Source organism: Schistocerca gregaria, chromosome 2, assembly GCF_023897955.1.
Source record: "Schistocerca gregaria isolate iqSchGreg1 chromosome 2, iqSchGreg1.2, whole genome shotgun sequence".
Taxonomy (NCBI): Eukaryota; Metazoa; Arthropoda; class Insecta; order Orthoptera; family Acrididae; genus Schistocerca; species Schistocerca gregaria.
In genome coordinates this window covers 944,106,835-944,132,846 of record NC_064921.1, presented here as the reverse complement: position 1 = coordinate 944,132,846, position 26,012 = coordinate 944,106,835, and the positions used below count along the sequence as shown (strand labels likewise).

At 40.5% G+C, this 26,012-nt stretch overlaps 1 protein-coding gene across 7 annotated transcripts in view; it reads left to right on the top strand.

Annotated features, from left to right (window-relative positions):
* Positions 1 to 840: 840 nt before the first annotated feature.
* Positions 841 to 26,012, top strand: part of LOC126335395 (pumilio homolog 2-like) — a 550,606-nt gene continuing 525,434 nt past the window's right edge. For all 7 annotated transcript variants that reach the window (XM_049998621.1, XM_049998625.1, XM_049998620.1 and 4 more), the window contains exons 1-2: positions 841 to 4,411; positions 4,617 to 4,716. In XM_049998621.1, coding sequence (XP_049854578.1) covers positions 4,630 to 4,716 — 87 coding nt within the window. In that variant the 5' untranslated portion in view covers positions 841 to 4,411; positions 4,617 to 4,629. The remainder of the gene's footprint in view (positions 4,412 to 4,616; positions 4,717 to 26,012) is intronic.

Sequence of the window (26,012 nt, the reverse complement as noted above, 5' to 3'; positions counted from 1 at the left end):
AATATTCAATTTTTCATAACTTTGCATGAAAAGAATTTTATGGATTTTTTACCAATTTCGTGATAGATGCTCACTTCTTGGCCACACTGGTACTTGATTTGGGCTGGACACCTCTGATCTAGCCCATTGGGTCTACTTCAGTTGGCTGGATGAATGCTCCTCTACTTTACCTTTTCGCCCACTGTCTTGCTTGTTCGACTCCAGTGCTGATGACTCTTTTTGCATTGTGACCAACTGTGCCTTCGACTCTGTCATATAGGCTGTCCCACGTGACTACAAACATTTTCACTGACAATGGCAGCTGCATAAGCCACACATGCCAAAGCATCTCATCTGAAATTGCTGCCCCCTCCCCAACACTTTGGGGATGCCACCAGAATTTAGAAGGCTCCCTGGCACCAACACACTCAAACTGTAGGACTTGCTGTATCCTTCGGTCTAAAGATTTACCCATGTGCTGGAACACCACTACCCATGTGCTGGACCACCATGTCCTGCAAGTGTCTATACTGATCACAAGTAGGAGGTTTAAAATGACGTCTGGTACTGTATCCACCATTCGAGCGAAAAGGCTGTAAACTACCACTGAAAACTTTGTATCGCCATTTGTGATATTGTTCTGTGTAAACATCAACTCTCAATTTAACAAACCATAGTTCAGGTTTCTCCGGTAGAAGCTCTGGGCCTTGTTTTTCATCATTGGACCGGCAGCTGCATTAGATGCCGCAGTTGGCGTTGGATTGTTTGGGAAAGGAGACCAGACAGCGAGGTCATCAGTCTCATCAGATTAGGGAAGGATGGGGAAGGAAGTCGGCCGTGCCCTTTCAAAGGAACCATCCCAGCATTTGCCTGGAGCGATTTAGAGAAATCACGGAAAACCTAAATCAGGATGGCAGGACACAAGATTAAACTGTCGTCCTCCCGAATGATGCCGCAGTTCTTCCATCTGATACATACTGTTTGTCAATGCAGCTTCCTGTCATTACGTGACACGTTTTGCATTTACAGGTCCCTAATCTGTCACTCTAGCTCTTCTAGTAAACGTGAAAGTAGTTCTTTCATCCAGTCTTGTCCAGCACCATAACTTTAATTCTTCTCACTGTGCACAGTGATTGAATTTGATGTTTCCTTCTGTGATTTCAGTGCCACCATTTATAGGTATTGCCCTTGGCGTGTCCTACAAGTACATATACTTCGCTGTATAATGAGCAATAATTATTTATTTTCTTGATAACACAAAAACTGCCACTTAACGTTGGACAAACAGAGAAATGTCAAAAATATTAAAGCAAAGAATAAACATGGAAACACAATTCAGCTGGTCGGCCAAAGAATAATTAAGTCTCTTCACTCACTGACCATAGTTGGCACTTCTCACAATGCAACAGATTTTTGTACAGTTTTTAAGTACATTATTTTGTTCATTTTTTGTGGGTGGCACAGGGTTCTTTAGCTGTTACTGTGCTCTAAACCTCTAAATTTTAGGGCAATCAAAGGCAGTAAATTTGTATTGTCATGGACCAACTTAAATAGAATTTGTATGTTGTGTTTATGTAGGAGAACGATTATTATATTTACTCTGCTGATAGTGCACCATTTCCTGTTTTACTATATGAATTTCTACAGTCTTCAGTTATTGGTAATAATTTATATGAGAACAGTTCTTAGCAGACACTTATGTGGTGGCTTGTGAATGGTTTCTTACATAAATATTAATTTATTTTGCTGTGTATTCCCCTGCTAATGTTGTTAAGCTACACACTTCAACAGACTCATTGATATTCCTACCACCTTAGTGGAATTTCAACTACATTGTTTGTAGGATTTTAGTTTCTGTATTAATGTATGCCATGTTTTGGGTTTTGGATTTCTGCCTTTCTCACATACAGTGAGTCCAGGGTGGTTTTGAACATTTTATTCAATTGTATGAGTTTTCACATTACTGAGAGGGTGATACCACTGACATAAAATCACAATGCAGCCCACAAGTTTCCCCTGACCTAGGTTCAGGTGACTTTTCCATAACCCTTCCCACCTCTTAAACCCCACCAATCCTCTACCTTCATCCCTCTTCCTTTCCTTCAACCCTTCCAGCTGAAGGAACCCTGGCTCAAAACACGGGTGCATTTCCACAACATTCGTGCATTCCCTCCTGTGACCACTTGGTGGGTAGATATTTTAGCAACTGCACACAATTGTGCTCGAAGGTGAATAAAGCATTTGTATTTGTATCTATCCAGCTTATGTTACGGAATTCTTGGACTGGTATTAGGTATTCCTCTAAGGCTAATTAAGTCTTGGCTGAATTAAGATGTGTGTCTGTAACATATTAATAGATATAATAGATTTTGCGAGTCTTGACTACACCCTTGCAAGGAAACTGTGTACAGATGAATGAATGAATGAATTAATTAAATAGATGGGTAGGCACCTAAATAAATTTATAAATTAAATTTCTACAATTTAAATGTCATATTAATTTATACCTTGACTTGTTACATATACCTGATTTGTCTCGTCCTTGATCAGATCTACAGATTACAATGATTGAAAAATGAATGAATTAATTAATTTTCTTGTACATGGCATCTGCAATCTGTTTAATTATCTACAATATGCAGTGTTCTTACTGGTCACTTTTACAGAATACATGTATGTTATTAATGTAGGGCACATTATCCAAGAACACTATCACCGAAACAGTAACGAGAAAGTATATAAAATACACTAGTGTTTTTGCCGCAAGATGAATATGATGCTGTGGAGGAAGCTCCAGATGCAAAACAGGACAGACTTATCTTCATGGTCTGCTACACTACCATTTCAGTTTGTTATTCATTCGGACAACAAGGAATTTACAGACTGTTTCAATTAATTAGTAACTTTTTATACCCATAAATGGGACCAACAAAAACTGTGAGGTGGTTCAGCAGGGGTTTATTTCATGACTTGAGTAATTCTTTTTTGTGAAAGAATTACATGCCCATTCAGAAGCAGTCTTTGCCATGTCTGGTGTGCTTTTCAGGGTTTTGATTGTGTTTTTGAAACACATATTTAAATTTTTAATAGCATATTTCTCTGTGTAAGCACTGTTGGAGATTTCAGTGTTCAATTCACACATCTCGTACACTTAATTGCAATTTGTGGCACCTGCCAATCTCTATGTGATGAGGTGAAAACACATTGCATTTGTTAACTACAATCCTTCCTCAAGCTAAAGTGTGGGACTATTTTTCAAAGCATGCAAACTATATTAGATGTCTTGAGAGTCATAGTGCTGAATTTTCTCCATAACAAAAATAAACAAGTAATAGGGCTAGGTGAACCTTGCACCCATACTCACTTCACTTCTTGGTTGAATCAAAGGCTCTCTTTCAATTACAATCTTTTCTCTAATCTTAGAACCTGATATGATACTGGGAAGTGATTTCATAATGTGGCTTGTGTGGCCAACGCTGTTATTTACTAGGATTGTACTCACCAAGAGTAATAGCAGTAACTTATTACCAAACAGGTATCGAAAATACTAACTTCTCAAAGTAATAACAATCAGAAACATTAGCGCAAATGAAAAATTCCTGGTATAAGAAACTGAAATGACGTGCACAAGATACCAATGAATATAGTTTTGCCTATTGCTATCAGGCTATTTTTTAATAATGTTTTCCCTTACTGGTACTACAAAGCTAGTACACTATATGTATGTTCCTAACCATGGTTGAAAAAAAAAAGGGCTAAGAACAAATTGCCAGAAAAATATGATGCTTCATCGTTGGCCGACTAGTAATGGCAAGAAGGTAAATATATTTCTCCCATCTAAACTTCCAAGATGATGATAATCACTATTACGAAATTCACAAAAATGTTCCAGGTATTAAAAAAAAAAAAAAAACATAGCTTTTACGGGTCTGCGTTGCCATCTCGCTTTTTCTTTCCGTTAGTAGGTTAAATAAACAATGTAAAACATCCTCCCAGTTCTGTTCCCACATCCCTTGATATTTCCCTTATTCTTTCTTACCTCACATTCGAAAAAAGTTGTAGCTACATCCAGATAACAACAAATGCACTGATTACTTCATGTTTGTACAAACCGCCTCTTTGGAAATGCGGAATATGCTTTCCCAGTGTTCAATGGGGCTGAAAATGTCGCGTTCATTCGATGGAGATTATTGACGACACAACATCCGTTCGTTCAAATGTGGCAAAATGTTCTGCTTGCATAGTTTTGCATGTGGCTGATAAAATTTTATTCGCTAAATAAGGATTAACGTTTTCTTTTTTCTGCAAGTAGTTTAAGTGGAATAAACCACTAAAGCGCCTTGTGTAGTTCCTGTGCCCCGTCAATCTAAAGGTTGATCGGGTGTTGAATCGAGCAATTTATTTAATCCACATTCACTAACATCTTATACAGGTATAAGTTTTTAATTTTAGATATCCGTTATGTTACGTAAAACAGTTAGGGGTACATAATTAATTGTGTAGCTGTCAGATACGTACTGTTGTCCCTCCTATGTGGTCACGAAACGTCAAATCATGTCGGCGCCGCTTAGCAATTAATAATGTTCTCCGTTTTGGCTCATTATACTCACACGTACTGCATATTTTTAATGTTTCAGTTCCCATTTGCAAATGAAGTGGCTCGGTGGAGACAGTGGTAACGGAATGCTGAACCATACCAATGGGCATGCTTCGTCTCCGCATGTAATAAGACAACAGGTTAGACCTCAGTTTGTTGTGATAGAAACTGTTCAACTACGATCCTAAAATGATTGAACTATATTGTAAGTGAATAACAACATGTATCCCCGGAGAAGGACGAACATTTGACGATTTCGTAAATAACGCTGCACGTAAATAGAGAAAAATTCTCATAACACGTGATGTTATTTTGCCCTACGGAATTCTTGTGAGGTTTGCAGCAATGTACCAAATTTTGTTCTTATTGCCGCCATATTTATGTTAAGAAACATATTAAGCAGTAACTCATCTTAAGTGGTTCCTTGGGGAACCTTAGTTCCTGCTTGTGGTTACCTACTGCCCAGTTCCTTAAACTGAACATATATTCACTTGGGGCTACTATTTCATGATAGCTTAATGATCTGTGGGTTTTGAACATCATCAAACAGTATTGCATGCATTATGGACTTTATGTTGTGAATTGTAAGAGAAATTCGCCATACTGTTTCAGATTAAAAAGAAGGCTAACAGGAAGCAAATCATATTTTAGAAGTAAAAATATTGCCTGTTGTAGCCCTTGCTTGACATTGCCTACAAAGGGTTTCAACATATTTAACATTAACCGTAATGTTTGGTGAACGTAATGTTGATACATTTTAACTGACTCATCTACTTATTTGTTTGTCTGTGAGTTGTTCTAACAGCAGACTGACACATCAGGAATTAGGCCTACATTAAAAAAAAATCAAATAAATGTTAAGGAAAATTTTATGTGATGAAGCACATGCTACAAATATGTGAAAATGAAGTTTCCTAGAAGAAAATTATCCTTGCATTTGCCTTGATTAGGGAAAACCTCATCAGTACGGTCGGACAGGGATGGAAAGCCTACTCTTAGAAATTACATAATGAAAATTGAGGTATGATATGACAAATGATGAAAAAGAGAACAGGATATGATTGTGCTTAAACTGGAATTCAGAAGATACCTTCAGTTTGAAATGTGATTGGTTCATTGGGAAATCTGAAATGAGAAAAAATTATTCCTAACACAGCAGATGAAAGGAATTTGTATATGTCAGTGTTTCATTGCTACAGTGGATGATAAAGAAATTTCCAGAAGGATCTTCTATTCAGCAATAGCGTATGTGTACCATTTTCAATCATCCTGGCATATTAAAATTGTGTCAGATTGTTACTTGAACTTGACTCTGTACCTTGCTTTTTCTGGGAGAGAGAGAGAGAGAGAGAGAGAGAGACATTAATTCTTGCGAAAAAATGTCAAATATTGATAGTTATTCTGTATTTACTTCAGAGGTCTTTGCGGGTGGAATGAATATTGTGTATCTGAGAATTCCATGGCAAAACCTTTGTAATGTCTCGGTGCACTTTTTTTATCAATGCATATGTAATATTTGTAAGTACAAAAGCTAAAGAATAATAATTGCTGGAAGTATCACCAACGTTCAAGTCACTGTACGTAATACTGGCTATGCAAAGGTGGACATTATTAGTTAGGTAGTAGAGTAAATTGAAGGGTCAGTGGGCGCTCCTTCATCCTCCCCTCCGCCCCCCCCCCCCAATCTCTCTCAAAAAAAATATATATATATATATTGTGGTAACACATTGATCTGTAGTGTAGCCCGAAGGCTATGCATGCATCATATTTGATGCGCCTTGCTGTGTTTGATGCATCTTACCGTTTTTGACGCACTTTCCTATATTCAACGCACTTTGCATTATTTATCGCACTTTTCATTAGGAAAACTAGAAATGCAATGTAAATTCAGGAAATGTATCTTATACGGTAGCTTTGGTGCGTATTACGTGTTGTTGCATCCTACAAGTGGTCCAGACACTGAATAACAATGTACAGGGTGTATCAAAAAGAATCATCCAAATTGGCATATATATTAAACATGTACAATGAATCTTGTTTTTTTTTTATGAACAGGAAATGACACTCTTGAGATGCATGGCGCATGTCAGTGCAGTATTCAAGTTGTTCCCACACTGCAGTGAGTATGTCTCAAGTTACAGCTTCCACAGCTGCTGTTATGCGATGTCTCAGTTCATTCATTATTATCGGTAATGGAGGTACATAAACAGCATCTTTTATAACACCCCCCCCCCCCCCCCCTCCGTGTCCCAAGAAGTAATGGAAGTACATAAACAGAATCTTTTATAACCTTTTATAACCAACCCCCCCCCCCCCCCCCCCCCCCCTCCGTGTCCCAAGAAGTAACCACATACTCCAACTGTGGGGAAAGAAGGTTCTCAAGCATATTGAGATATGTGCTTCCTGTAACAGTGTTCTCAGCAAAGAAAAATGGACTACACACCTTTTCTCGAGAAACTGCGCAAAACACATTAAAATTTGGAGAAAGCCTCTCATGTTGTACCATGTTCTACAACTTCATGTGATTGTTCCGTACCACATATTCTCACATTATGTCAGCTCACATTTCCATTTAAATGGAATGTTGTATCACCACTAAACACTAAGCAAAGAAGAAAACTTTCATCCTCCGTCTTGCCTAGAACAAAATTACAGAACTCCATATGTTGTTGTTTGCATCTTCACGAAAAGCTTGCAGTAGCTGAATTTTGTATGGTTTCATGTGTTAACATCGATGCAACACATGTCAGACATACGATGGGGGCGTGTTGAACTGCATGGCAAACGGATTTATGCAAACTCCTTGTGAAACTATTGTGGATGCATTCTATGTCTGTGTTGGACACTTGGGGGCGGCCTGGCAATTTGCCTTTACACAAACAACCTGTTTCTTGGAATTGTTCATGCCATCGCCTAATCCTCTGTGCTGTAGAAGGGTCCACGAAAGTCGTGCTGTGCACAATGTAGACTACAGAATACTTTTTGTTGTCCTGACACCATGTTTACTCGAACTGAAGTGGGCGCACACTGCTGCTACCTAGTAGGAACCATGTAAAACTCGAGTGTTTGCTCTTACCAACAGTATGTTGTTCACACACACATTTCAAATAATGTAATAGTTATGATTTTTTTAAGTCGGATGATTCTTTCTGATACACTCTGTATATCAGAGGAGGTCTGTTCAGTTAGCTTACCATGTGGTGGCTAATCGAATATTTTGAGGAATTGTGTAACTCAGTCAAGGAAGTATAAATACATGAAGACAATCTTTGAAGTGACTTTCTTCCTGTGGTGTATTCTTGGTATTCTCTAGCAAATTAGGAGTTCTGACTTTTGTTCTTTGCATTTTAGGCATTGCATTGTCCAAATGTGCAACACCTCCCCCACCCCCCTCCTTACCAGGGGAAACTTATGGGCGCTGTCCTTAGCAACTACAAAGTTTTACACAATTTGTATTTGGTTATGTGAAAGAAATACTTAATGGCTTTACAATGACAAACAAAAGAAATATGTAATTGTTTTATCTTTTTCCTGGAAGAGACACATGTTTACTTTACAATGAATGAGCACATCATGCTGTGATTTACAATTTTTTTTCCTCGAAGAAATGCACATTTACTTCACAGTAAATGGACACTTGCTACTACGACTAAAATCTTTTTCAGGAAAAAGATAGACAATTATGTTACAGTGTTTGACATGTCATTCTATTATTATGAATCTCTTAGCTGAAAGAGATATATATTGACTCTACAATGGTTTGCACTCCACTCCATCCCATTATTATAATTCTGCTTTTAGCATTTATCTGTTCTAGTTATAACAATTGGACTTTGCTTTCTCCTAGTCTCCCAAATATCCTACAACACTTTGTGTATGCTTAGCAGGCCTGTGGGATCTGTTGAAGATTGTCACTTCACTGGTTCTTAAAGTGCTTAGAGCAAGGCAGGCAAAGGCCTTGCTGCAGTGGATACACCGGTTCCAGTCAGATCACTGAAGTTAAGTGCCGTTGGGTGTGACCGGCACTTGAACAGGTGACAATCCGCGCCGCCATGCACTGTTGCCATTTTTCGGGGTGCACTCGGCTTCATGATGCCAATTGAGGAACTACTTGACCAAATAGTAATGGCTCCGGTCAAAGAAAACCATCATAACGACCGGGAGAGCAGTGTGCTGACCACACGCCCCTCCTATCCGCATTCTGAGCTAAGGATGACACGGTGGTCAGATGGTCCCAGTGGGCCACTTGTGGCCTGAAGACGGAGTGCTTTTTAGAGCAGGGCAATATCTCACTATATCCCTATCTGGGCACTGATTTACGGTAGTGTTCAAAACGTGCATTTCCTACAGCAATCTTGACCCAAATCCTTGAACAAAAATTTGAAACATTCCCTAACAAACTTACAGTATTTATAAAGACCACATATCATCACTATAGTTACTATGCCAGAGCCCATGTACCTCTAGGAAGAAAAATAGTTTATCCAGAAGTTGTTGAAGGCACTTCTGTCCTGAGAATAGCTTTCACTCTTCGGTGCATGGAGCCTGTGTGCTGCAGTTATTAGGTCATCTAACTGCTTAACCACAATATGTATTGGAAAGTCTAGTTTTAAGTTTACTGATATTCTTTCTTCCATTATTTACTAAGCAATAGTTCATTTCCATGCTCAGTTTTGGCACTAAGTCAGTGCTGGTGATATTTGTTCTCATTATTGACTTAGATTGTACCATCTTTTGTGCAGTGTATCCATCACATTTGCCTAGAAATTTTTACTTTCCTGCACCTGCAACCACATTTTTTTCTGTTCGTGGGGGGGGGGGGGGGGGCGGAAGGGGGAGACTTACCTTCATCAAAGATGACTGTAATGCCTTCTCCATTGGGGAAACAACCATCCATTTGTTATTACTTTGTGGCATCCATTGCCTTTTGTTTAATACTATTGTCTTCTGCACACAGTCCTTTGGAAGTTCTCAGACAGATTGCAGCTTCTTACCCCGACATGTATCTTCTGGTCTTACCTGTAGAGAAGTATAAATACTTGCTAGCATATTCTGAAATTGGGATCTACTGTTTCAACTTTGCATATTGCCACTTTGTATCACCAATTAGCAGTAGCTCCAATTGGCAGTATCTCCTTTTCTTGTGGAATGTACATGAATGAATGCGTTGTTCCATCCACTTTTGACAGCAACGACAGTTTTCTGTACAGGTTAAACACACCCTATTATACTACCAGTATCTTCAGCACACTACTTAAAATGTTCCCGGCAATGAAAACATCCAAGTCAATAATGTTGCTCAGTTGGTAGCCACTGTCTGACATAAGGCTGACAAGGAACATCTTGTCCTTGATGTCATCCTTGATCATTTATAAGTACTTTACAGTCTGAACTGGTTTGATCAGATGTGGTACTAGAATACTCTTCTGAGTGTTTACCATTGCTGATATTAACATGTCATATTCCCACTCCACTTTGTTGAAACTCATAAGCGGTGCTTGATTTGTGATGTTACGCATTGGTATTCCATACCGTTACCTCTAATGTAAAACAAAAACTGTTAAAATTATGTTTTAAGGTGTGTAGTTTAGAAGAAAACACCTCCAGAAGTTCATAGTACCAGAAACTTACTTTTTTTTACAACTCAAGCACTGCCCGTAAACTTTACAAACTGTTCATTAACAGTGATAAAAATTAGAGCTCTCTGCAAAGGTTTGTTGGTGTTCCTGCGATAGTCTGCTACACTTTAGCTCAACTGTTCCATTCCCTGTGTTATAATTTCTTCATTTTTGGGTTCTGTGCCTCAATTGTAAAAATGGAATCCTTTCAGAGTCACTTTATCTGTCTGTGTTCTGTCCAGCTATTAAGACTCCTCCTCAGAAATGGTTAGAGGTATCAATTTGAAATTTATGACACATGCTGAGGTCTACAGTCCCTTGGCAGTGTAAAAAGTTCTAAGTCAGTGTAATCAGAAGATATGATCATTTATGTCACATATTTTGATATTCGTAAACTCACTCATCAAAAGTTGTAGGGTACTTCCCACTGACCTAGAATCATGAAATTTAGCAAGCATCAAACTTTCACAGTAAGGAAAAAAATCTGAAAATTATTAAATTGTAATTATATTATATGCACAAAAAAAAGTTGTTTGTTATCCATCTGTCAGTCTGTCCATCATTCTAGTTAGATCCCTTTTTCTTGGGAACAGTTAGACATAGGAAGTTGGAATTTATGTCACATACTGAAGTCAATGGTCTGTTTGTGGTGTAAATCATTTAAGCTTCTGTGTCAGCACAATTAGAAAAGATATGACCATTCATGTCCCATATTTTGATTCCTTGCCAGTATTGATATCAATAACAGGCAAAAATCATCTAAATTCTCAATGCCCAGGACGTATGAACTATCTAAATATATAATTAAGTTTGTATGAAATCCTTAATGCTTGAGTCCAACTCAAACTTAGTCGGAAATTATTATTATTATTATTATTATTATTATTATTATTATTATTCCTATGTGGATTACTATTTGTTTGGAACTAGAAAGTACGACCAGCATTTTTTTTCCCATTTTAACACATCTGCTTGTACCTCAATGTCAGCGGCATCATCTTCATCTAACTTACAAAACTGGATTTCAGGCTTTGCCCACAAAATTCAGGATTTCTTACTTCTTTATACACAATTTGTGTCATCGCACTTTGACATCCTATTGCACTCATGTTCACCACTGCCAATCTTCCTTTACAGAGTTTGTAAGAGAAACATTCTCCTTCTTCGACGACTATCAGTGATAGTGATCCTTTTTCCTGTCAGCACCTGGGCTGGAGGCTTAATTCCAAATAATGGCTGAAGGAGCCATGGTCTGTGGGTCCCAGAACCATTCATTTTTCGTCTGTACCTATGTTCAATGCGGATAGCCCCTTGAATGGACCTTGCCCATCAAAGGCTATGAGAAACGGGGCGAGGATTCTCCAGTGCCCCAGGGGTGCCAGATCCCTCCATGCAGTCAGATTCTGAGCTGATGTTTGTGGATGTGGTTCCATCCCCACTAGTCGCATGCAGTGATCCTGCAGCATGGCTGACCCTCCCGGCCCCTTCACACCTAAGCTGGCGACAAGTCACTTGATCATTCAGTGGAATTGTAATGTATACTGCAGCAGTGACAAGTTGAAGACATCCCCCTATATTTCTCTCCACATTAGGCTGAATCCTATAATGAACTCTTCACTGGCTAGGAACTAGTTCAGGCTCTTGCCTCAGCCACATTATATGGGCATGAAATTTACAAATACTATCTGGAAGGGGAAATGTGACCCACCTCTAAAATATACTGAAGGAGACTTGTAAACATATCTAAAAAATAAATGCTACTATACGGTAGAAGAATTCTTGAATGATAACCATGTAAAAATAATTGTATAGATCACCACAATATGTATTATGACAAATGTGTAAAATACTTTATTATGACAAATGTGTAAAATACCTGTATAGCAACACATGTATTATAACCTAAAATTAAGTTTATTAGTCTGTATGTAGTATAAAAACTGACAAGTCACCTATGTCGCAATCCTTGATTGTATAAGGCATGTTACGTGATAATAAAATTTGATTGATTGATTGATTGAGCCCATGACACAACCTCAGGGCCTGATTCAATTCGCAGTCAGATGATCCAGTATCTGAATGTTCCCCAAAGGCAAAATCTCCTCAAGGTCTTCAGCTGTCTTTGGCTTCAAGGTGCCTTCCCCACACACCATCTGCTTAGGTCAAAAACAGCTATCCGACAGGCTTTTTCTGAACACCAACACCTTGTCACAATCTTTTTCACCTGCATAAGGCATATGATACTGCTTGCTGTCCTCTCATTTTACTCACCTTCAATGACTGGGGCTTTTGATGCTCCCTACTGATTTTTATTCGTCACTTTTTATCCAACTGGTTGTTCCGGGTTGAAGTTTGCTCTTTGCTCAGTTCTACATGGGTTCAAGAGAACGGCATCCGACAGGACTGTTTGTTGAATATTACTCTTTTCCTCATCATCATAAATCAGTTAGTGACCTCTGTTGAGACATTGGTTACCTCTTTGTTGTATGTCAGTGAGTTTTGCATTTGGTACAGCTCCCACTTGGTAGCCTTGGTCAGCTCCAATGTGCTGTCTGGTGGACCCCTGCGTGAGCTCTTTCCCATAGTTTCCAATCCTCTTCTACAAGAATGTGAGTCACTTATTTCTGCTGACGTGCCACAGTACATCCTGACTCGGAACTGTACTTAGCTACCCAGCACTTGAATGTTCTTGGGCGTCTTTTTTGATAAAAAACTGATCTGGCTGCCCCACATTCGTCAGATGAAGAATTTAGCTGCATGCAAAAGTTTAATGCTCTCTGCTTTTTTGCCCGTATATCTTGGGGTGCAAATTGTGCTACTCTTACCCATGCTTGCTGGGCCCTGGTTTTGCTTCAACTGGACTGTGGTTGGCAGATTTCTGGCTTGGTGGCTCCTTCAGCTATAAAGCAGTTAGACCCAGCCTACTATCATGGCACGTGTTTGGCCACCAGTGCCTTTTGGATTAGTCCCATAGGCAGTCTTCTTGCCGAAGTGAGGATCTTCCCTCTTCTGATTCGACAGTACCAGCTCTTGATGTCCTGTCCAATTGCCATTTGACAATTCCTTGATCACCCCACATACCCACTCTCATTACATGCGAGATGTGTTGTTCTCATGCCCATCCTCGGGTGGGACTACCAATTGGAATGTGCCTTGCTTCCTTCTGGCAATATATCTATCTCCTCTCCTTGGGTTGTTCTGCTCGTGTTTTCTCATGCACTCGCAGTTGGATGGTGCCCTGGCCACAGATTAGGACTGTTCTCTTCAAAAGTCCTAAAGTCTTGGTCATCCCCATGGCATTTTGGCATCTGTTAAATCCAGTTCCTCAAGAATTTCAGGGTGCTGTCATCTTTTATACTGATTGCTCTAAAACTGTGAATTAAATGGGATGTGCTTTTACATTTTCCGTCAATATGGAATGCCATTTGCTGCTGGGAACATGTAGTGTTTTCATGGCAGAGCTAATAGTTGTTAGCAGAGCCCTCCATTTTATTTAATGACCCTCCCTTGTCTGTATTTTAATAAGTACTGACTCAGCGAGCATTCTCCATGTTATTGACCAATGCTAGTCTTGCGATCAGTTGGTCTCCACTATTCATGACCTCACTGACCTCCACCATGCTGCCTGCTCAGCTGTCTTTTTCTGGGTCCTAGATCATGTGAGTATTGTGGGAAATGAACTGCGGACCCCTTGATTAGAAGAGCACTTACTTGCTCCCTGTTCACTTTGCTGACCCCAGGAGCAGATTTGCGGGTGGACACGAAATCTCTGCCCACTCGGAAATGGAATGACATCTGTGGGCTACAGCCCTGTCTAATAAACTCTGAGCAGTCAGTGAGACTACTGCAGCATGACGCTCTGCCTTCTGCTTCTCCTAGAAGGAATCCAAAGTCATGTCATCTCCATGTTGGTCATACCAGGTTAACCCAGTTATCTTTTGTGTAACGAGCCACCCCCACATGTGGCTGTGGAGCCTCACTGACGGTAGCTCATATCTCAGTGGAGTGTGCCCTGCTGTTGACCCTCCATGGTAAAGTGTGGCCTTGGACTCATTGTCTCCGATATTGATGGACGATTTGCGGGTGGTTGAAGGGGTTCTCAGTTTTCTCCGTGAAATGATTTTTATTTTCAATTATAAGGTTTTAATCAACCTCCAGAGGAAGGCAAGGGTGGTTGCAGGTGAGGAGTATTCCACTTTATGCTTGGTCTGGGGGATCCCTGACCTTACTTTCTTGACCAGACTACTCTTTCATTCCTCTTTTACTCTGCTGTTATCACTTTTAGATTTGGTTTGCCTCCTTTCTTCTGTACCCAGTTTTCTATTCTGGTGTTGCGCTATGTTGAATTGTGGCCCCCCTCGACAGTGATGGGTTAGGTGTGGGGCAGCTGTGGGTGGAGCGTTTCCTGTTGCATGCAGAGCTCTGGGGACACCCACCTGCAGACTTGCTTATCTGCTTCATCTTGCTTTAATTATTAATGGTACAAAAGATGTTCATTACAACAGAACCTTATCGCCAAAACGGAATTGCTTGGTATTCTTTGTCATAACGTAATATTCCTTGCTCCCTTTTTTTTTTATCTTGCATTGCATATTCTGTTCTATCACGTATCAGTGCCTTTCTTGCATATGCTGTTTCAATTCCGCCATATAATCATCAAAATTATACATCCATCTGACTGGATGCTTTTGTAGTATTCCCAGAATGTTATATACTCTTCCTGAGAAAAATTTGTGTGGGGGTGTCGTATTGTACACAACCTCCACTGAACCCAACTCTTCCAGTCTATTTGCACTTTCACATAATGTCACAGAATGTCTGTCAATGTACAATGTGACCTTTTTAGTGCTCTGTTTGTTTGAAGATGGTAGCTATTTGACTGTATTTTTTCAGGGTACAACAATTTGCCTACTCTTTCCATGGTTTCACTTATGAAATTGATCCCATGTCACTTAATAGTACTGATGGTCTGCGTCTGAGTATAATCTCTCTACCAGTACTCAAGCTACCTATCGGTGTCTTGCTGTTCACTGGGCTCCATTATTATAAATTTGGTCAATGCATCCTGAAACATAAGGATACACTTGTTTCCTCAGTTTGTCAGGCTCAAAGAACTTAACAAATCAATCAAATCAATGTCACCTCACTCAAATATGTGTTTGGGAGTCTTAGTGACATTCAGAGGCATCTTTATATGTGTGCTAGTGAGTTTGTTCTTCTGATAGCTCTCACATTTCCAGATATTCTCTCCTATATCCTTAGCCATACTGCCTTATAGTCGGTACTTTCTGTTCACTAATGGAGAATTTTGATACTGTTTTAATAACATGGCTTTTCTGCCTTCAGAGAAGCTTCTACCAGTCTCACCTCAGCTGTCTTGTACTGTGTCCTTGGTGGTGGGACCTGCCATGTTGCTGGTCTGGAATGGCAACTGTTGTGAGAAAATGCAAAAAAATATATGCCAGGGTTAATACATAATGGTTGCCTGTGGGTAATGTATTAAATGGGCCCAGAGCATCCATCCCCAGTGCCTTGAATGATTTGGCACAGGACTTGGTGACTGAGATTGGCTCAGTCTGCACAAGATATATGGTTCCTGACATATTTTTCTATGTCCTGTTTCCTTGTCCTTATGGTGTGTTGCAACTTTAAACTCTGCCATAGAAGTAACAAAGGAAGTATGTCACCCTGTAAATAACAACCATAATATCCTTATCTGTGATAGAATAGTTCTGTTCTACTTTATACTGTTGTCTCATTGTGTACACCACCAAGTTTTCTTTACCAGCCACATCTTGAATAAGAATGCATCCAGTCACTAGATTTGCTACCAACTTCTGGAAGTACCAATACTGAACTTGTTATTCATGCCTATTTCAGATTCTGAAACGAAGTTTCACAGTCAATTGACCACTGAAAGTTTATTCTTGTTTTCAGCAACCTACTCAGCAGTTCAGCAATGTCAGCAAATCCCATCACAACTTTCCTGTAATAATTACAAAGTCTGAGAAATAACTGAAGCTGTTTTATTATCAGTGGTAGTACAAAATCAGACTTCAGAACTCAAACAGGGGTCAGTTCTGATACTGTCATGACCATGACATGACCAACTAATTCACTTGTGTTGCTACAAAGTAACATTTACTGACACAGAGCGTCAATCATGCTGTGCATAATCTCTTGAAAACTTTCTCCAGCCTCAGCATGTACTTTTCTGTATCTATTGAAAACTGCAATGATATCGTCGAGATAAACCGTACGCTCTTTTTGCTTCACCCCTGTGAGCATTCCATTTTATGGCCTCTGGAAGGTAGCTGGTGCATTAAGACCAGTGGCGTTCTGTGGTTTTGATAATACCCCCAAGTTACCATAAAAGTGGTCTTTGGATGGTCTTCCGGAACCAATTCCAACAGATGATAGGCTTTTTCCAAATCAATTTTCGAGAAGTATTTGCATTGAATAAATTTGTTGAGTCTTTGTTATATTTGTTATAGGATATGCATCTTTAATAGTCCTTGCACTCAGATAACAGTGATTGCAACAACACCTGTATAGTTTCATGTGCCATCTAATGATTTATTAATTTTTGTTATTTTATTTTTTAATTTTTATTTTTTAAGCAATGATGATTCAACTGCGCATCAATAAATTCTTCCATTGCTGGTTACAAATGCCTCGGAATTCTGTACTGGAGCTGTACTACCAGTTCGTATTCTACGTTTCACCACTGGCGTTGCAGGCAGTGGTTCTTTTCGATTAAACAGATACACAAATCTTAACAACAAAACTTCCATAGCAGCTTACATTTATTTCTGAATGTTTCGCTTTCTCACCCATTGCAGTTACATCAATGGCTTAATTGTGGCCTAGGCCTCCTTCCAACCTGACGTGATCATCCTTATTCACGACATCCAAATTGACAATTAATAACATCTTTGGCAGAATCATCTTGTCGATATCAAAATACTCACCATGTTACCCCCATCTAATTGCCCAATGTGTACTACACTCCTAGCACAAAGCAGTGTCATGCATTCAACTCGTCATTGCACTCTTACAGCTCCACAGTACACAAATTTAACTCAGGAGATTAGCACTCACACTAACTCATAGTAACTTTCCTGTGCCTCTTGATCCTTTATTATGTGAATTAATTTTTAGTGCAAGTGCCTGGAGTTTATTTGGTACCACCTTCATGATGGTGAATCTTAACGTGCTCTAACGTTATTAGGGATTGTTACCAATGTTACAATAACAAGCAGAATGCAGAGCTCAGAATAAGCATTTGTTGAACGCTTATTGGGACTGGTGTTCACCAAATGCTTGTTCTGACGCCTTCCATTCTGCTTTTTTATTGTGACATTCAGGCACTTAATGGCCCACTACCCCACATTTATAACACTGGGGTTGCCGACACTGTTTCTTAACGTGGCCCATGTGCCCACATCTGTAAAGTATCGCCTTAGGCAAAAGATACCCCCTGTTTGTGTCACAATATTTACTTCCTCAAGTTGTGCAACCACCATAATAGCAGAAGCCAAGTCCTTCAGATTTTCAGTCCTCACACTCCTGGACATATCTGCTGACAATCCTATTAAAAACAAATCCAATGTCCTATTTTCAGCTTCTTGCAAAATAACTTTATTCATCTCCATGCTCTGCATAATTCATAGGTATTTGCACTGACTACAGATACTATCTGAAAATGTCTCTGAATTTGTTAAGTTTCTGCTACAGATTATTAAGTTGCTTCCCCGAAAACCTTGCATTGAGTTGCTTAAAATACTATTGATAAAGTCCTTTCTCAAACTGTTCAGATGTCTTTTCTTTACTCAGACCTTCATGGCACATGATCTAGGACTTGGCTAAGCCAAGTATACCTAGCTTGGCCATATTTAAACATGCCTCATCCAATGAATTCCGTAACTTTGTTTAAATCACTAACAAACACTGAAACATCCTTTGTTGATCTACGAACAAAAGAACTCGCCAAATTAGCTGTAACAGAATGTATTGAGGAAATGGATACAGGTGATAATGCTTAACCTCTACTGGCTCAGCTTGACTATGCCCATCTATGGTTTGCTGATTGCTTACTTGCCTATGCAATATGTTGTTATATTTCTGCAATTCAAGTTGCTTCTGCAGAGCTTCAGTTGTCACCTGCATGGTCACTGTCCGTGTTTCCGGCATTTGTGTAACTTCCACCCAACAATACAATAGCCAAATTACATAATAACCCACACAATTACGGTTCAAAGTACACTAGTCCTTGCACTGTTATCATAAACCAATGAGATTCAGAACACTGGTGCACCTCGTGGCTACATACATGGCAACTCATGTCCAGCCAAATAACAATATGACCATTTCAACGGTGGCTAGTAAATCTCTCTGTTTACATTTTCAAGTTCCTATGATGCACACGATGCCCTGCTGTGGCCATAAAATAAAATAAAATAAAAAAGGCCAAAGAAAAAGAGCACTACTCACTAATTTGTGCAGCATAGCTGCAGCTGCTGCTGAACCTGTACTGCTGGACTACTGCTGATACCAGACACAACACTGCCAGTTAGCAACACTTTTGATGGCAGATGTAACCACTCGGAAACTGAATGTTACATTACTTGATGGTGTTATGTCATTGGTTTCAGGATCAGGCTAGACTGTCACCCCTTGGGTACGGATGGCTGTAGCTTGGTGGGAGATTGCCTGTGTGGTGCCCAAAGGCACAAATGAAACATCTTTAACACACAAGCATTTATTGTTCCAACCTACACTGTTTTCTTCATTCATGACTGCCAGCGTGAGCAACAGGCAGAAGGGTGCTGGCCCCACTGGAAAGCACTGACACCCAAATGTGTTGTGCCATCTCCTGCAGCTGTGGAGGCATGTAATCAATGTGCTGTGGTGTCACGGCACATTGGCCATTGATTGCTTGGTCAGTGCTGTGTGTGCCACCTTTGGTGTTACAGCTCAGAGCAATGGTTACCAAAGTGCTCTCACTGACATCATAGACTACGCCCTGGCAAGCACTCACTGGTGCTCCACACAGTGTGCAATGTCAGGCTGCATTACAACTGCAGTCTCTGACAGGAGTAAGGCCCGCAGCATCATTGTATATGTTTACAGAAACAGAAGGCAAGCATTGGCTAAAGCAGACCATTCTGCAAAGACAATTGGTGACTCCTTGCTGGTCCCACGAGTTAGGCTTCCAGAAAACTGGTGGTGGATGTCACCAACAGCTTCCCATCAGTCTAGGTGTGTAGCAGTTAACTCTGTCTGGTAGATACATTACATGTCACATCTGCAGTCCTCCTGCTGTGTGCTGACTAGTTCTGGTCTTTTCTTCTTCTCCGTCTTCTTCGTCTCCTCCTCCCTTGATCCCTTGCTCTCTCTAGGTCCTGCTGTTGTCCTGTTTACTGACTGCTCAAGTACAAGGGTGACCTATTCCAATAATTTGTAACATGTGGGTACTGTATATTCGAGCAGAAAACAACTGTTGATAATCTATGACCAACCCCACACACCTGACAACATAAACTATAAACTGTTGGATCCAGCAAATGATTTAGACACTGAATGATGAAGTATCCAGGGAGGTCGATTTATTTAGCCAATAGTAGTGATGGCTAATGGGATGGTTTTAAAATTATGTAACTCTTTCAAGGAAATATGAGCAGATGAAGACAATGCTTGAAAACAATCTTTTACTGCTTATGTGAGCTAAATACTTGAAAGTATGCTACTTCCATCTGTACAATCTGCAAAGTCCCCTGGAGGAAGGTACACAACACCAATTACTGAAATGTGTGTCAGATCTATGTGTAAGTTCCTACTCCAAGCCACAACCTTCATCAGATCTCTTTTGATTGACTGTTCGCAGCATACTGACTGACCTTTTAAACCCCACACCCCATTCATATACTGCACAGTGGCCATGTCAGTCACTGCTTGTTGGCACATGTCTCTGCATCCAGCAGCATTATCTCACGTGATGCAACTTGTGAACATATAAGGCCAGCCCCATACAGCGAATGCCCAGCCATGCCCGGTGACTCCTCGTGTGAGGCCATGTGAGTTACACTGATCAATGTCATACCTGTGGAGTTTGCTTTGTATTCTCAAGCAAGTCTGCCTGTGGCTTCTGTCCTTTGTCATTTAGATGGTGCAATGTCCACATATGTGTCAGTATGACTATTGCTCATAAACTACAGAATATGCAAGGGGATCCTCTACATAACTTTAACCAGGTTTTTATTATCTTTGTCAAGGGCACATATGTTATAGATGGCTTTTTTAAGTGTGAATTATGTGGGAAATTTAGGGTTTTGGGTGGCTTGTGTGGACCATTTCTAATTTGTAAACAGTATATTGGAGGTTGTTTCGAGATTCCACATGATTTCGCTTTATATTTACTAGTAAATGCCAGCTTTCAGAGAGAAGTAATTATTGGTAAGGGTGTCAACTGACCTTCTGTAAATGGTTGGATTTTATGGATTTGCAATCAGCAGTTCATTGGAAGTTATAGAATTCAGTGACATGGATGTGAGCTTATTACTAAAAAAAATTAGAGAAAATGGGATACTCAGTTCAGTGTCAGGAGAATGTCATCAAGGCTTTTGACTTTTCAGTATCCCAACCTTCACAGGTGACTAAAGATGTGTCCTTAAAGTTTCTGTAGCTGTTGATTTATCCATCTTGCCAAGCAGTTCGTCGCCGTTGTCCAACTGCACCAGCTGCTTTTGAAAAGCTGCACATCCAGACCAAAAAGAGAGAAGCAGAGCCAGGAAAGATTTGTTCTAGAACCCTTTCGATATTCAAGTAGTGTGCTACCAATTGCACTACCATAGATTGTGCTGTAACATCATAGCATGTACTCTGTTAGAGTAAAACATGCTTTCTCAGTTTAACAACCCTGAGACAATGGTGAAGTCACACTCTCTGTTATTTCCTTTATCCCAGTTCTGTTAGCCTAGCAGCACAGCAGGTGAGCCACTATGGAGCTTGGAACAGGGAGAAAAGGAAGTGACTAATTGGAATGCACGGATCTGACTATCAGGCATGCACATATGGCAAGGTTGCTACATCACATCCATAGAAGGAGGTCTAGCACCCTGTCTTGTTGCAAAAAAATTGTTTATAGCATATAATTCACAAAGGGTAGAAGTTATCTCAAAATTAGCTTCATTTCCATCTCAAAATGTAACACTTTGTAGTTCAACAATACAGTGCCACCTGGAGGAATTTAGTTGTTGATGGAGAACCTGTAGTTATCACAAATATCATTTAAGTGGTAACAGGTGACTTGGCTCAGTGGGGTTTGTTCACCATCTCTATAGACCTGTTATTGATATGATTTTTTTCTTTATCTTCTTGGTGACCTCTAAGCATCTTGTGACCATATGAATGGTCGACACAATTTCTCCCACAATCATTACAGGCACTTGTCACAATTTCTGCTCAGTAACAAAGTTTATAGTTGTCATTCTATGGGTCTTGAGGTTTCCAGTGACCACATTAGACATCCTGTGGATGTTCCTCGTAAGACAGTTTGTGGTACATAAAACATTCAGCAGTGTACGAAAATGAGCCAGAGGTCTCAGGTAATTTAGAGCTTTATTCTAAACTTTATGGACATATTTTTAAGTAAGAAAACCGTGTTGTACATAAAGACAACTAACTATAGGCAAATCAAAAACATTCATTGTCTCAAAGATAATAGGTGTAGAATGTAGACATGTTCTGTATGCTGACATTCCCCAACATTTCAGTGTGTTTGGCATGAGCTGAACCACAGCCATATTTTTAACCAGTTGATTGATTTATCTTGGTTGCATTCTACCATGAAGAGATCAGTCTTATGGTTGGGTCACATTAAGTAACTGTATCAACTCTTTTGAATGAGGTGATAAACTTCTTTTTTGCATATGATGACAGCTTCTCCTCTGAGGTGCCTAAGAAGCCCAGTTACTCAGCAGTTTGTGTCTCCAATAACAGGTCATATTTTACTTACAACAAAGGAACACTGAAGTTTGTTACTGTGTATACAAAACAGTATCACTGAATTGTCGTTATGGTTAAGATGATTGCATGAGAGGGAGTAGGTTTCAGGTTCCAGTCCGGTCGACAGATGTAGCTTTTATGTCCATCCTTAAACCAGCTCAGATGAATTTCCAAGCGTTCATTGAATAATCACATGAATTGATTCCTTTTCTCCTCTTCCACATCCTTGCTAGTGCCAAATCTCAAATTGACTATTTACATCTACACCCATATTCTGCAAACCACCAGGAAGTGCATGGTAGATGGTACTTTCCATCGTACCTGTTACTAGGGCTGCTTCTCATTCCATTCACGTATGGAGTGCAGAAGGAATGATTACTTAAACATCACTGTGCACACTGTAATAAGCCTAAACTGGTCTTCGCAAAATCCATGAGAGCAATACAGTATATTCCTAGATTCATCCTTGACAGGTGGTTGTTGAAACTTTATAAGTGACTTTCAGGGGATAGCTTGCATCTGCCTTAAAGGGTCAGCTGGTTTAGGTTTGCAGAATCTCCATGATACTCTCCCATGGGTCAAACAAACATATGACCATTCATGCTGCCCTTCTTTATGTACATTCAGTAACCCCCATTTGGTCTATTTGGTATGGATCCCACACATTTGAGCAATATTCTAGGATACGTCACATGAGTGTTCTGCAAGTCATTTCCTTTGTAGATTATTTGCATTTCCTTTGTATTGTACTAATGAAACAATGTTTGCCACCTGCCTTACTGCGACTGAGCACAAGTGATCATTACACATCATATCCCTCTAAATTGTTGCATCCAGGTGTTTCTTCGAGTTGCCTAATCCCAACTGTGATTTGCCCCATATGATTGTACTTTTGTAATAAGCTTGTGTGTGGTACCAAGTAAGATTCTTGTTGGGAGTATAAAAATCCTGCATCTGCGTGTCTGCCTTGATCCATGTATTTCAGAATGTCATGAGAGAAAAGTGTTGATTGGGTTCTTATGACGGATGTTTTCAAAATCTGTGCTGGTTGGCGTGGAGGAATTCATTCTGTTTGATAAACCTCATTATGTTTGAGCTCAGAATATGTTCTGAGATTGTAAAACAAGTTTTTTGAATCACTTCTGCTACTCTTCTCCTAAAACTGGGTGACTTGTGCAGTCTTACCTCCGCCGGGCACAGCTTTTTGTTCGAGGGGTTATGATAGATATAGTTGATGGAAGAGTTAACTTAACCACAAATTTTGTACAAAATTTAATGGGGGGGGGGGGGGGGCTGTCGGGTACTGGAAGTTTGGTTAATTTTAGTGATTTCATACCATTGACACTAATATCTATTTCACTCATCTTTGCATTAAATTGGGCCAATAGTCCATTATTTTCCTTTGTAATGAAACATTTGAAAATGGAGCTCAGCATTTCTGCTTTTGCTTTCTATGCTGAATTTCATTCCTGTCTTATCCTGGAGTGTTTTTTGCTAACCGTCCTTGCGCATGACAAGAATTTATTTCATTTTGTGAGATATTTCGATAATATTCTGCTACAGTAGTCATTGAAGATTCATGCATTGACCTCTCGATAGCTAAATCATTTTATTCAGCATTTCTGTGTCTATAGCCCTATGTCTAGTTTTACATCTATTCCACTCAGGGTGGTCCACTTGTTTCTTGGCCACCATTTGTCAGTGGCCATTCATGCAGATAGACAGCTTGTTGGTTGTCATGCTCACATAGAATGCAGTACAGTGGTTGCAGCTTAGCTTGTATATCATATGACTGGTTTCACAGGTGACCCTGGTGGAGGTCAAACCTCAAAGATGACAACATCAGTACCTCCAGCCATATCAAACCTACTAACCACCAGCAATACCTCCACTTCGACGGCCGCCACTCGTTCCATATGAAGAAGTCCCTTCCATACATCTGCAGTGATGAGTGGTCCCGCTCAAAATATTATGAGGCCGTAATTATCCTCCCAACCTTGTACAAAAACAAATCTCCCTTGTCCCCCCCCCCCCCCCCCTCCCCTCGGGGCTTGCCACTCTTTGGTGGGTTCATGCTTGGTTACCAAGGGGCCCCAGCCTCTGCAGCACTTTTTCCCTTCCGTGCTGTATGTCTATCCTCTTGCTATTCTTTTTCCCTTTCCTTGGGGAACATCTCTGGGGTATTATTAGGAATGTTCTGCATTCTATTGCTGACCTGCGAAAAGTCTTAACTTTTCTTTGGATTCCATTTCCTTTCTTTGTTTTGCTTCTCATTCCTCCGCTTTGGCATTTGAGGATCCTCATTTTTCCTTCTTCCTCCTTGTGTGCTCATGAAGACCAACTTACTTGTCTGACTTGTAAAAGGTGACTGGGTGACTCGTAATTCCTAGCTCCAGATTGACAGGTAGGGTTCGCATGTACCCCCTGGTACAAGCCAGGCCCAGGGAGGGATGATGCCTGAGCTGTAACCTTTCCAGATTGCCCATTGGTCCCTCCATCTCGGGAGGTGTGAACAATCATCTAAGGCAGGTGCATCCCCTTATAAAGGGGGCCTCCAGTTGGAAGGAGCATGCTATCGGAGACACTGGTAATTATGGGCGATTTCCTCGCAATGAGTCAATCATCCTCTCCATCGATGTCGACAAAACGTGTACGTAAGGAGGCTACTTATTCAAAGACCCTACCTGCTGCACAGCAGTTCCTTGTATCACATCCTGAAGACAGTCAGTCCTTCGCCACGTTCAATCCATTTATTATTCAGAAATATGTTGATGCTATTGCTGGCCCTGTGAAATCCTGCTCTTGTTTATGGAATGGCGCTTCGCTTTTGGAGACAGCTTCCGATTCTCAAGCACAACAACTACCTGCTGTCTTGCTTCTCCACAACCACCCTGTTTGTGTTGAGGCCTACAGAACTTTGAATTCTTCCCGTGGTGTAATTTACACCAGGATGCTTGACACTCTTACTGAGGCTGAAATACAATGTTACCTCTCTGATGAGAGTGTCATCGCCCTCCATCATGTAATGAAAAAGGTCGATTCCTCTTTGGTGCCCACCCGCACTCTTTTCCTCACCTTTCATAGAGTGTTGCTGCCGTCCAAGATTAAAGCAGGCTACAAAATCATCACAATCTGGCCGTACATTCTGAATCTGATGCACTGCTACCAGTGTCATCAGTTTAATCACACTAGAACATCTTGTTGACACCCAGCCTATGTGTAACCTGTGGTAGGGATGCACACAAGGGCGAATGTCCGCCTCCTTCTCCCACTGTATCAACAGCAATGGTGGCCATACCGCCTCCTCCCGGGATTGTCCCATGTATCTAGATGAGCAGGCTGTTGAAGGGATTCGGGTAAAGGAAAAAGTGCCTTACCCAGTAGCTCGCAAGTTACTGGCTAGTCGCAAACCCTGTGTTCTCCCACCTGGTACTTATAGTTCTTGTTACCCCTTGCTCCATGAAGGACATGGTCACGCAGACATGTGTCCTCAAATTTGGCTCTGGGGTTGTGAAACCGCCCAGTGCCAAGGTAGCATCGCTGTCCTCCCCCCCCCCCCCCCTCCCCCTCCCTTTCCGCTGTGCAGCAAACTTTCAAACTCTCGCCTAAAGGGGCGAAGCTACCCATTATACAACTGGCAGGCAGGAAAGGACAGGAGTACTCCTGAGAAGAGTTCCTCTGTCCCTCCAGCCAAACAATACTCAAGTCTTCCTCTAACCAGAAAGGCTCATAGAAATCCGCTATAGACAAACGGTCTTCTCGTTCCTCAACTCGAAGATCGTACTCGACGGTGTCGCCATGTTGTCACTTAG